Genomic DNA, 13,880 nt, shown 5'->3' on the forward strand with positions numbered 1-13,880 from the left:
ATCCTTTGGAAGAGCAGCCAGTACTCCTAACTTCGGAGTTACTTCTCCAGGCCCCACACCTCCCAGTTTATAGTGCCAACTTTTACTAATACAGCATCTTAAGCCTCTCTTATGAGTTTAAGCTCTACATTTAGGACCTTGAAACAGAGCAGGGAGTTTCCTTAAAGTGAAGCCTCTGAGTGCCAAGTCTTGAGGGTTCACCCTCTAATCAGGGAGTGGGTGAGGAAAACAGGTAACTGTACAGGGGAGACCTGGACATGGAGCAGAAAGGGTCTGTTGAGATGAAGACCTCACTTCACACTGACAATATCGCTAGAAGCATTATTTTCTCTAAAGATCACTTCAATCCCTGAGTTTAAAGTTAGAAATGCAGTGAGGGAGATAAATCTCATGCAAGAGAAGGTGAGAGCACACGTCAAAGCCACCATTCGATTATTTCTGTTGGGGCCCAAGACTCATGCCACATCTGGAAACATACCATTCACTTCCTTAGGGCAGGCCCGTGAGATGTGTGTCTGGAAAGGTGCTGGCAGGGATGACTTTGGACTGAACCTAAGGTGTGAAAACAGCAAGTTTTAAACACTCTACTTTTCATTTAAAGTCCCCATGTCACTGACCAACAAGATAACATGCAAATATTACAAAATAAGAACACAAATTTGGCATCATATTTCATATTTACTCAGAGAAAAGTATGTTAAAAGCTAAGTTTAAAGTAGGTTTTTGAAAGTCTCTTTCAGAACCTGGAGTCAGAGTTTCAACTAATCTTTAAAGGAATAAATACGTAAAAGCACATGAAGAATAAACGCTTAAAGACTATTTGGAACATAACCCCGTGTGAAAGCTTATCCGCAGCGCAGAGTGGGCAGGTGAGCGGGCTGCAGTCATGCCCTTTAAACAGGTGCTGGAATGAGGAGCACAGACCTTCAGACACAGGTTCGCGGTAATGAAAGTAGAGTGTTAAAGTAGGCAGGCAGGCTGCTCCAATCACCTAAGAGAGGAGAGGCAGACACCTGCCTACCTCATAGCCTTCCAACATAATTTACCATCAACTACTGTACTTACACAGGAAGATGTTTCCAAACACGTGTATGAACAAACCACACCCACATGCATGCATGCACATACACCCACACACATCCATATGCTCCTCCACATGCATCCCACATCAACACCCCCACATTCTCATTCATGCTCATTCTATTCTCATTCCCTCCCTCCAACTCCTCTCTCCTTCACTAGTGTCCCAGGCTCTTGAGTAATGCTTAGTACTAGCAAGGGAGAGTGAGTGTTGTAAGACTGGCTGAATGAACCATGATCAGAGGAAACAGTGACCACATTTTTCTCATTAGGGGAGGCAGTTACAATTTTGAGCAGCTCGAGAGATTTAAAGACTAAGCAGTTTCAAATGAAGCATATTTCCTAATGGTATTTTAATTCTACAAGAAGCATCAGTCTGTCAACTACTAATCAGGGCTTTTAGCACACACCATTGCTGGCTTTCCACACCTCTGCATCAGCCTATGTAAGTGCTCAACAGAAAATGCCAAAGCATACCTTTCTACCAAACCATTTTTGAATTAATTTTTCCTATTTTATTTAGTATCTAGATGGAAAGTTTCTGAAGAAAAATTGATCTTTATCCCAAACAGACACTGCTTTAAAGGAGTATGATATCACAAATTTACAAAAGGTACAACTTTCGACTTGGAAGGAAGGTGGGACACTGATTTATCAGTGTCAGAGCTCAGCATTTGTTTCCTGTCAGGAGGCCATCAGGACAGACTCCAGGCTGTGCACAACCCTCAGCTCTGCCACTGCAGCACAAAGCAGCCCCGGTCACACAGGGACAGATATGGCCATGCTCCTGTAAAGCTGACTTACAAAAGCAGACAGTGAGGTTTTGGACTGTAGCCTATAAATTGTAGCTTGCTGGCCTCTGGGTGACTTCTTAAAACCGTAACACTTAGAAATAGAAAGAAACCATTTGATCAACTACGTGCATGCTTTCACTGGACAAGTGAGGAGTTCTCTGCACAACAGAAAATAATGAGCTTACTGTCGGCTGGCTCATGCATGGCCACACCCAAGTCAAGGCTAGGAGTGCCTTGGTAGTAGTCCAGTTCCATGGCACAAATATCCCGGATGCCAGTGCACCAGGATTAAATGCTACTACCTGACTGTGGTAATTACCAGAGCAACAGTGAATGAATATACAGCTAAATGAGATTTTACCTGAAACTTACCAAGTGTAAGAACAATTTTGTAGAAAAATTTGAAAATTACATAAAATGGCATCTTAGAAGAACTTATTAGATGTGTACAGCTGACTGGACATGGAGGGATGGCAACAGCAGGAGGAAACAGTACAGGGGTCATGGGGGATGCCATCAGGCAGTAAGAGGACCAACAGTGATGCATGTGATGCAGGCGACACAAAGAAAATGCTTCTCCACAAGAACATACACTTCCAACACTTGTTACCCAGCTCTCCGCACTGCTCCCTTAAGCCAGACAAAGCCCAGGGTACCTGCTGTTGGCAGACATGCTCACGTGCCTCTGCACTGGAGCGTCTGGGTAAGGTGGCATGTCCACATCAGCCTTAGCTCCCAAGGTGCTTCCTTTGTCTCTTAACAGCGTTGGATTGGGTTTCTTGCTGATAGAATAGTCTGAAGCAAATCCTGGTTGTCTGAGGGTTGCCTTGGGTTTCCCTATAAATTAGGCAGATAGAACAGAATCAGCGGGTCTCCTCAAACTAAAGCTTCATTATGTCACTCCAGATATTTCTGTGGGTCACACTTCTCAGAACAATTTGAAAAAACACAAATTTTTTTCTCTGGTAGTGTTGAGTAGGGGAGAGACTGGGGAGTTTTGTGGATGGGGTCTTGCCGGCCTCAGTAGCCTGTGCTTCCTTCTGCTTACTATGTGAGCATTTCCCAAGCAGCCACCAGTTGGTCTGAAGCCAGCAGGACCCTCCTGCTTTCTCAGTCCACACATTCTTCCTGCACCCCAAGTCTCCCATCACCATCAGGAAGTCTACCCTTCTCACTCTCAGCGATGGCTGCTTCTGCCATGAAATCATCTAATACTTCACATCACTGTTGAACCACTGCTTGAGAATCTGGTTTTAGAATTTACTATAACTTCCTAGAGATAGGCATCCAGAAAAGGCTGTTTATCATGTTTTTAGGCCATGTAATTCATATTTCTCTGAAAAATAGATTTCTTAAAACCAAAAGACATAATCTGCTAAGTACAAAACCCTATCACAGGTTCTTGGTTCATCCAACACTCTGGATGAGGGTTCTTGTCAAATCAGACTACATTGGCTGTCCCACAGTCACCATCAGCTGTATTATCTGCACTGTGACCACTGGATTTTGTAAGTCACATTCATCTTCATCATTTCAACAGAAATCCCAGTTACAGGAATTTTCTCCTGACGTGGATATCAGTAAAGTGTTCAATGAACAGTTTATCAGGAACATAGGCAATATTTCCATAAGCCCTTATGATAATGTACTCAGGAACAGACTTACCTTCTAGAAAGAATGGCATGGTTTTCTTCACTCTCATCTGACAATTAATTTGTCGCCCTGTTTTCCTTTTAGAGGTCCTCTGACGAGCCACAAGCTGAGCAATCCTCGCAGTCTCTGTGCAGGCTACAGCATAGCAGACAATCTGTGAGCAGCAGAGTGAAAGCAGGGCATTCTGAGAGCCGGTTTGTGAAGGCCGAGTCTCGGTGAGCCTATAAACCCCAGAGCCAGGTGTATGCAGCTCCGAGCGCCTCTCTCCCAGTTTCCAGAACCAAAGTTATATTTAACACAACAGGAATCATGCATGACCCAGTCCTCTTTCTCCAACTCAGGATTTTCATCTGTTCTTTAAACAGATACTTATGAGGCACCAAAATGAAGTAAGTATCGGGAGTTAGCGAATGAGCCAAAGGCATCCTGTGCTCCGCATACACCGCTCATCTTCCCGCCACTTACACAGGAGGAGTGGTGAGTGAGGGAAGCTAAGGCCCAGGCTCTCATTGTGCATGTGCTACTCTAAGCTGAAAGCAAGAACAAGACAGCTTTATGCAGCAGCCAAGTTTCATCAGCACTCTTCCGGCTAGTGCGTCTATTCTTGAGAACACAAAGAAAAGAGCTACCTGCCTCAGGATACTCAGTAGGGGATACTGTAATGGTCAAAACTTGGAAACAGTTTTAAATGCTCAAAACAGGGGGAAAGGTTCAAAGGAAAGCACAATTCAAAACTGTATGAAGCTCTCTTAGTTTATTCATTCATTCGGACACTTGATCTTTCAAGCATTCAACACATTTATGAAGTGCTGATTATGAAGAGAGAAAAGACAAATCTCTCACTCTCAGAATCTTTTCTTAAGAGAGAAAAGTTGAACACTCTGTGATGAGTGCTGTAAAGAGCAGGAGCTGAGATTTAGACCTGGGAGGCTGTGGGATGCCAGCCCATGCTTACTACTGACACCCATGTGTATACTGTGGCCTTCCCTTACACATGTTCTTACAAATGAGCTTCCCCTCTAACTATTCTCTTGACCCTGGCTCCCCTTTCTTCTCTACCAAGCCCCTTCTTCCGCCCTCCCCCACCCCAGACACTGGCATTGGATAAATGTCCAAAATACTCTGAGGCACATATTACACAAGACATGAGAATGTGGGCTGTACCCTGGGTGTGCTGTCACTATGGATCTCAGCTACTCAGTGCATGCTTCTGCCTATAGCATAGGTATGAGATCAGAAGCACCAGGCAGCTGACTCTGACACAGTGTGAGCATTCTGACAGGCCAGACGCCATCTTACCTCTCCAGATCTACTAGCCTCTATCCTGACAACCGCTGGCACGCTCCTCAGATACGCTTCCAGAGTAGGGTAGCCCAGCTGTTTGAAGGGGATCCAGTCTCCAGTCAAAGAGCGGTACTCTCCTTGGAGCCGGGGCAGTACTATCCCGTTCTTATGAGACTGCAGGACAGCCCGTAGCATCTTTGAGACCAGATCTGCCTCCAGCATCTTTGCCTAGAAGAACACAGAAGAGGTTATTCTTACGGCTCGTCAGTCTGTGAATGTGAATGAATTTCAGCGCTGACACTTTTTAGAGGATGCCACAAACCAGGGCTGAAGGTCTCCTGTGGGATAACAACACAAGGGAGTGTCTACCGTGTATCAAAGTAGGGACTACCATGGGAATGTGGGAAGTCAGAGAGGGGGCAGGAAGAGCCTGTGGATTTCTGATGGGCAGGACAGAAGGAAAATGGGGCTGTGGGGCTGCCTGGGAGAATACAAAGGCAGAGGTGGGGAGAAGGGCACAGTGGGCTGCTCTGGGACCTTCAGGGAGCTGTGTGACTGACGGGACTGCAGAGGGAGAAAGAGGCAGACTTTGAGATGGCCACAGTATGTTAATGACTGCATTTGTTAAAGTGATCTGTCGCTGAAGGGAGACCAGAAATGAGGGAAACAAAGTGTCCAGATCTGAAGTCTGAAAGGTCGGTTACTACCCAGCCTTGGGAAAGCTAAATTGGAAGAGCTTTCACAGATGTAGGAATGCTTGGAAACCCCAAAAATCAGTTAGAAATGAAACAGCAAGCTGAAAGTAGTCAGATGCAGAAACCACACGTGATGAGGGCTCCTAGAGCCTGGCTAAGGCATGCTGGGTAGTAACCACTCACAGTCATGGCTTAGAGGCAGGTTTACAAGAGTTTCTCTCTTGCATTTATTCTGGACAGGTGGAGGCTAGATGTCCATAGTCCAGCCACATAGATATATTCACTAGGAACTGAGGTTAGAGGCCTGAGCTGATAAGAGAGTCACTGGTCTTCAGCATCCAGATAGGAGAAAACAGCATTATAGGTGAGTTTCTATAGAAGGCAGGCATGTAGGAGATAGGCACAGGAAAAAGAACTACAAAAGGCTGATACAAATGTGAAGAAGAGGGGCGGGGGAAGGGAAGGGAAAGAAGGGATGTGAGTGAGGAGAGAAGAAACATAAGCTGTATCCCAGTGTCCTCCAAAGTAGAAGAAAATCAATAGAATGTTCAAAGGTGTCATGACTGGCACAAGCAGTGAAACAAACGTGAGCACACCTGACTACAGCCATCTAATAGTCAACAAAAATGTCAAAGACGACACTCGACAAAGACAGCATTTTCAACAAATGGTGCTGGGAGAGGTGGATGTCCATATGTAGAAGAAAGAAATTAGGTCAAGGGCTGGAGAAATGGCTCAGTGGTTAAGAGCACTGACTGCTCTTCCAGAGGTCCTGAGTTCAATTCCCAGCAACCACATGGATGGCTCACAACCATCTGTAATGGGATCCGATGCCCTCTTCTGGTGTGTCTGAAGACAGCTACAGTGCACTCATAAAATTAGGTGCATATATCTATCACCCTACATAAAAAACTAAGTCCACATGGATCTAAAACCTAAAACACTGAAACTACTACAAGAAAGCTTAGATAGCCCTGAATAAGACACAGGTATAAGAAAGGACTGAATTGGGGCCAACAATTGATGAGTGTAACTTCATAAAACTAAAGAGCTACATGGCTAAAACCACTCAACTGGGGAGAGGGGAGGATCTGCCAGCTACACATCTCACAGAAGACTTACATCCAGGAGAGATAAAGAACTTTTTAAAAAAGTCTAAAAAATAAATGACCTTTTTTTTTTTTTAATGGGCTTAAGCTTTTTATGGATTTAAGTTCTCAGGACAAGAAATAAAAATGGCTATGAATTATCTCACAAAGTTCACTGTTGCAGCAATTAGAGAAACGTAAACCAAACAACTTTGAGATTCCATCTCATCCCAGTCAGAATGGCAATGGTCAACAAAGCAGCCAGCAACAAATGCTTGAAGGACATGGGGGAGGGAACCTTCTCTTACTGTTGGTGGGGCTGTCAACTGGTCCAGCCCCTCTGGAGATCAGGGTGGAGAACTCAGCCATGACCCAGCTATTCACTCCTGGGATATGCACAGAGGACTTGACGTCCTCCTCCACAGATACTGGCTCAGCCTTGTTCACTGCCCCTCTCTTCATGACAGCTACGGGACAGAACAACCTGCATGCCTTTCAACAACGAACAGATGAAAATGCTGTGATATGCATACAGTGGAATGCTATTCAGCTGTAAACAAAATAAACATGAACTCTGCAGGGAAACGGACAGGACTGGAAAAGCTGACACTGAGGGAGGCGAGCCAGACCCAGAACGATGAACACTGGTCTTTCATCCGAGACTCCTAGCTCCACATCATCAGCTGTGAGAACACATCCGGGACAACTGCAGAAACCCGGGAAGTGAGAGGGGAGCATTAGAGTAGCATGGTGCAAGTGATTTGAAGGGGAAATGGGGAAATGGAGAGCTCTAAGAAAGGGAATGAGCTACAGAAGGGGGAGAGGGTAAAATAAGAGTAAGGATGTCTGGGAAGGTCAAACTACTAACTAGCTATATTAAAATACCTATAATATAGGGGATGCCATGCCGGAAGAGCTCCCTGGAGACAGCCCCATTGACTTGCTCAGTTGTGATAGGTGAGCTCTGGTGAAGCACAGCCCCAGAGACTTCATCCCAGTACTGCCTGCTGCTTGCTGCTGGTGTGCTTCCTCATGTTTGCCATTCCCATGCTCCTCACTGATTTGGCATGGTGTGAGTGGACACCAGGAGACCTCACTGCCTATAGCCTGGTGTGATTACCTCTGGGTGCCAGCCCATCTTATGGGATAAATTTCCTATGGGTCAACATGAAGATGAGCTTTTCATGAATTAATGCTGTTTAAATGAACTAAAGACCTTACAGAATTCCTGATTTGATGCAAATGATTTTAGGAAGAAAGTTTAAGGAGATAGTTTTAGTTGTTTTATTAGAAAGAGGTGATAAAGTTAGAACCAAGAATAGAATGTGCCCCCTTCTCACAGAAGAGTTAGAAAAGGTTCCACAATAAGGAATACACCCAGCTTTCATAAATTACACTAAGAGAAATAGACTTGGGAGAAGATTGTGATCAAGGGAAAACATTCATTCTAGGTCAGGTCCAAGGATGAAGCAGCCCCAGAGTCAAAATCTCTGACCCAGAATTGTTCCTGTCTAAAAGAACTACAAGGACAAAAATGGAGGAGAAACTGAGGGAAAGGCGGTCCATCTCAAGTGGAGGCTTCAAGGCCTGAGACTATCACTGACGCTCTGGTGTACTTACAGACGGGAGCCCAGCATGGCTGCCTTTGGAGAGGGCCAACAAGCAGCTGACTCAGACAGACATAGATATTTACACCCAACCAACAGACTGAAGTTGGGGACCCCTGAGGCTGAACTAGGGAAAGGCTAGAAGAAGCTGAGGGGGAGGGCACCCCCATAGGAAGACCAGCAGTCTCAACTAACCCGGACCCCCAAGATCTCCCAGACACTGAGCCACCAACCAGGCTGCCTATACTAGCTGGTATGATGGATGGCCCCAACACATTTACAGCAGAGGACTGCCTAATCTGGCCCCAGTGAGAGAAGACACACCTAATCCTGGAGAGACTTGAGGCCCCAGGGAATGGAGAGGCCTGGCAGAGAGATGGGTAGGGGGTGGGGACATCCTCTTGGAGACAGCTGGGAGAAGGAATGGGATGAGGAACTGTCGGAAGATGGACTGGGAGGTATATAAAGACTGGATTGTAAAAAATAAAAGTAATAAAAATAATACTAATAAAACAAACAACTTCTTTTAAAAGGTAGGGTTTCAATCATGTATCCCAAGCTATCCTGGAACTCACCATGTAGTCCATGATGCACTAGAACCTGTGGTCTGCCTGCCTCAGACTCCTCAGCACTGAGATTATGGGCTGTGCCACCACACTCCACTAAGGAAAACATTTTGTGTATGTGCTGTCCACATGGGAACCACTAGCCACATGTGGTTTTACGCATCCAAAATGTACTAGGATGACTGAGGAAGTAAATATTTGATTTAAATGTGGCTAGTAGTTATCACATTGGATAGAGTTCCACATAAGCAGCCCCTCCCTTTCTCTGGCTTAGAAAGCAGAAGAGTAAAACTCAATAGTAATTTCCTCATTTGACCATTTAAAAAAAGCTAGTTCCTGGGGTGGTTCTTACAACTGTATATGCTTCTTAAACTCACACAGCAAATACACACCTATGTCTTCCTTATGTACTTCCCTCTGTGAAACATGGCCTCCTGAGACTGTCACAACAACAATATATAATCCACACATGCCAAGTGTTTTTCAGCAAAGGTGTTAGGGAAATTCAATGGGGAAAATTCAACCAACCAATCAACCTTTCACATAAAATAGGACCTTCATACCATATGAGAAAACTAACTTGAAATGACTATTTAGATCTGAAATAAAAAAGCTGTAAAACATTCAGAAAACAAAACAGAACAAAACCAAAACAACTAGAGTAAATCTGTGACCTTGGGTTATACCAAGATTATTAATTTTTGACTGCAGAATAAGTCGACAAATTGAATTAATTAAAATGTAAATTTCTGTTCTTCCAAAGACAATGTCAGACTAAAATATTTTCTTAATGTAGCCAGTGACAAGCTGGTACTCAGCTGGATGTGGTGGCCCACACCTTTAATCCCAGTACTCAGGGGGTAGAGGGAAGAGGGTCTCTGTCAGTTCATGGGTAGTCTAGTCTACAAAGTGAGTTCCAGAACATCAGGGCTTCATAAAAAGAACCTGTTTCAAAAACAAAACAATACAAACAAACAGAAAAGTGAGCTGATATTTTATGTAGACTCGAAACTCAGTGAGGAATCCATTTGAAAGATGCAAACAACCTGAAAATATACTTCAGTAGAGACGCACATGTCAACAAAACACTTTGTAAAAATCATTTCTTTTTTGAAATTATAATTACATCATTTCCCCTTTCGCTTTCCTACCTCCAAACCTTTCCAGCACAGAGACAACAAATTCAACAATAAAGTTAAAATGGCAGGCAGAGTCAAAACCAAAACAAAACACTTGTTATGTGAAGACCTTAGTTCAAACCTCCAGAACCTTCAAAGGTCTGTAGTGCTAGCAGGCCTGTGCCAAACAGGAGGTAAAAGACAGAGGGGGCCTGTGAGTTCCCAGGCCAGCTAGCTTGACATATGCAGCAGAAAAACAAAACACAACAAAGCCAACAAGAGAGCTTGTCTCGAACAAGGTGGAAGGTGAGTACCAACACTCAGACCTTCCTCTGCCTCTGGCAAGTGTACACAACACATGGATGCCTGCATACTCCAACAATTACCTGATGGGCTGGAGAGAAGTCTCAGTAGGTAACATGCTTATGTAATGGTTTGTGTATGCTTGGCCCAGGGAGTGGCACTATTAGGAGGTACGATCTGTTTGCCTTCAGAACAAGATGTAGGACTCTCAGCTCCTCCTGCACCATGCCTGCCTGGACAATGCCTTGCTCTTGCCTTAATGATAATGGACTGAACCTCTGAACCTGTAAGCCAGCCCTAATTAAATGTTGTCCTTCTAAGAGTTGCCGTGGTCATGGTGACTGTTCACAGCAGTAAAACCCTAAGACAGTTTCCTCTACAAACATGACATGGATTTGGATTCCTAGCATTCACACGAAAAGCTAAGACAATTAATTGATGTTTGTAACGCCGCCATGACTGGAGGGAACAGTGTGCAAAAAGAATAGTGTACAAGGGGCTGGGGATTTAGCTCAGTGGTAGAGCGCTTACCTAGGGAAGCAAGGCCCTGGGTTCGGTCCCCAGCTCCAAAAAAAAAAAAAAAAAAAAAAAAAAAAAAAAAAAAAAAGAATAGTGTACAAAAAGAACAGCAAATTCAGTGAGACCCTGTCTCAAAACTCTGTGTGTGTGTGTGTGTGTGTGTGTGTGTGTGTGTGTGTGTGTGTGTGTGTGTACAGAGCACTAGAGTAAACACCCAACATCAAGCCTTGGCCTCCAACACACAGGCACACACAGATGCGCATACCCACACAAGCATGCATACCTCAAACATACACCCATACACAGATCACATCTGCATACACCATGCACACTCTTTAAAAACTGACAACACCCAATGCTTAGAACTTTGTAACCAGAACCCACATGCATTTTTTGGTGGGTGCACAAAACAATTCTCTGAAAATAGTTTAGCAATTTCTCAGGAGTGAAGCATACACTTGCCACAGAACTCAGAGATCCCACTCCCAAGTAACTGTCGAAGAGAGACGGCATAAAGTCTGTACATTGTGTATACAGTAGCCTTCCTTATGGGGCAGCCCTGTAACCCTCTGACAGGGCCATTCCAATGACTACTAGAAATACTTTACCAACACAGATACACACGGTTTGAAAGACCAGGCCTCCTGGATCCTGCAAGCTCATCAGAAGTGAGTTTTGTAGCTGCTCCAAACGAGGCTACTTCCCCTTCCTCCCTAGGATAGTCTTCCTCCCTTGTTCAGGAAAGGTGCCCTTGTCATCTTCCTTTTTTCTGCTTTGAAAGAGAGGACAAGAGCAGTTTCCCAGGCAGAATCTTTTTATAATTAGAAGGGAAAGGGGCTGGGGATTTAGCTCAGCGGTAGAGCGCTTACCTAGGAAGCGCAAGGCCCTGGGTTCAGTCCCCAGCTCCAAAAAAAAAAAAAGAAAAAAAAAAAAAAAGAAGGAAGGGAAGTGGTAAAGCCACACACCCCACTCAGGACTTAACTGTCACTGGAAAGCTGGGTCCAAGGCTTCCTTCTCTAAATCCCACCCCCTTCCAAGGGTCTCCCTTCTCTCAGGCCACAGACTTCCCAGAGTAGCAGGTGTCACACAGTCCCTCCCTGCCCTTCTACTACATTACTTAGGCATCATTCCTGCAGACACACTGAGGCTTCTGATGACAGTGCTCATCTGTGTGGGTCGGAGGGCACACCCTCAGTTTTCCCTTTCCCACCCTGTCTACCCACATGGTTGAATTCTCTTCCCTGGCAACCGTTTTAGCTAAGCACAGTTTTCCGAGTTGCTCTAGAAAGTCTCTTGCTACACATACACCTGCTATTGACCCTCTCTCTTTAACATACAGATTATTTTTTAAAAGTCCATATTTTAGTATTTATTTCCATAGCAAACCTGCTAACAAACAGGTGATATATTTTTATTTCATTTGATGTGGGGGACCAGGGGCCTGAAGAAACTTGTATCTGGATCTGCTTTTGCCTATGTGTCCAAACTCCATGCCAGAATGCAAAAAGCACACCTGTTCTTCCTGACACACCCACCTTCTCCTAGGCCCAGCCTGAGGAGATTCCCTACCAGCAGATTTCATTCCCTCCACCCTAAGCAATGTCACTTAGCCATGGATGAAGATGGATGACTGACATGCACCACTCCCCACCATCTCCATGAGGCTGCCCTAGTCCATGCCAGCAACATCTCTGCCTCTTGGCTCATCTGCTTCCACTTTGCCTTCTAGAATATATTCTTCACACCACAAATGTCAAACAGAGCAGACGTTCCACATTAAATCCCATCATGCCATTCTTCTACTCACAACCTTCCTCTCCACCTGTTTCATTCAGATGAGAAAACCAAACTGTCTTTGCCTACCTTCACTCCTCTGGCCCTGAGTTTCCTTTTCCTCCACACTCATCTTGGCATCCCCTGGCTTTCCTGAACTGTGCCTGGGACAGCCCCACCTCATGACCTTTGTGCTTGCTAGTTCCACAGCTGTAAACTCCTTGCCCCAAAGGTGAATACTGCTCTCTTCAGATAAATACCTCACATGTTATTCTCAGCAATGCCTTCCCCAGCCACCATAATACTCAAAAGTCAGAGCCAGTGTGCAAGCTGCATGGTGACCTCTTTCCACTGCTCTTACTGTCTTACTGTCACCTTAGAGTCTCACCCAACATTCACTATGCTGCCGTCTCCTTACTGCAGTATTTGTGTCTGTTCCCTATAGATGCTCTAGTGTCTAGTCCACAAGAGCTCAGTAAAGACTATGTTGAATGAAGGAGAAATCTCCATCTAACTGTCCACTCCTTCCTTCTACTCACTAAAGTACAACACATGTAAAACAAAAATACAAGGTATGTGAGCTGTTGCATAAATAATCACGAAGCCAATTTGATATTAAAACTGTCCTCAAGTTACACTGATTGCTATAATTTAAAGAAGACAACTACTCTGTCACCAGCTGAAAAGCGTGTTAGATTATTTCTGAGTGCTTCACATTGAGTTCACAATAAGCAGGATCTGGTCAGGGTCACTGCTATGGAGTTACTGTCCCAAATGTTGCAAACTTAGATGTTTCTGTTTTCAAACAATGCAGAGTGGGTGCTGGGATTCACCAACACCAACTGTCACTCTTCCTAAGCATTTGGTAGTTATCTAGTTAATCAACTTACAAATACCAGAAGTACAATTAAGTACACAGAGTTGGGTTTTTTTTTAGCTACAAAAAAAAAGGGGGGAGTGGGGTGGGAAGAGTAGAAAGCCACGCCTATGCAGATGGCTGCAGTCTGTAAATTAAGGTGTGTTTGTGGCTGCCCTACCCCACCATCAAGGAGACAACCTGAGAGACAGTTAAGTACTGCAGTACTGGGAAGGCAGAAAGGCTTCTCATATGGGTATCTTGTTCTCTCGAATGGCAATTTTTCTAGTCTTTGTCGCGAATCCCAATTGCTTAAGGTATTGATCAAAAACAGAGGCACACTTTAAAATAGTATTCTCCAGTATACCGTGCTTTAGAATGCTGCGATTTATGGAATTTTGATTATCATGAATTTTTGTTTATCTGTTTGGTATTTTTACAGATGGCCATCATACTCTTCAGGTATATAGGAATACCTTCCCCTAAAAAAAAAGAAAAAAATCAAGTGTTTTTGTTGTTTGTTTGTTTTTTAAATCTTGGGAGT

General features: G+C 44.4%; 1 protein-coding gene across 4 annotated transcripts in view; it reads right to left on the reverse strand.

Moving 5' to 3' along the window:
• Positions 1-13,880, reverse strand: part of Tdrd7 (tudor domain containing 7) — a 64,108-nt gene that overhangs the window by 36,813 nt on the left and 13,415 nt on the right. For 2 of the 4 annotated variants that reach the window (XM_032891157.1, XM_032891175.1), the window contains exons 2-6: positions 4,827-5,039; positions 3,540-3,681; positions 2,531-2,711; positions 1,885-1,965; positions 479-552 (exon numbers count right to left, since the gene is read on the reverse strand). In XM_032891157.1, the coding sequence (XP_032747048.1) occupies positions 479-552; positions 1,885-1,965; positions 2,531-2,711; positions 3,540-3,681; positions 4,827-5,039 (691 nt within the window). The remainder of the gene's footprint in view (positions 1-478; positions 553-1,884; positions 1,966-2,530; positions 2,712-3,539; positions 3,682-4,826; positions 5,040-13,880) is intronic. The other 2 variants (XM_032891166.1, XM_032891182.1) reach the window with 1 other exon arrangement.

This window comes from Rattus rattus, chromosome 1 (assembly GCF_011064425.1).
Source record: "Rattus rattus isolate New Zealand chromosome 1, Rrattus_CSIRO_v1, whole genome shotgun sequence".
In the NCBI taxonomy this organism is placed as follows: domain Eukaryota; kingdom Metazoa; phylum Chordata; class Mammalia; order Rodentia; family Muridae; genus Rattus; species Rattus rattus.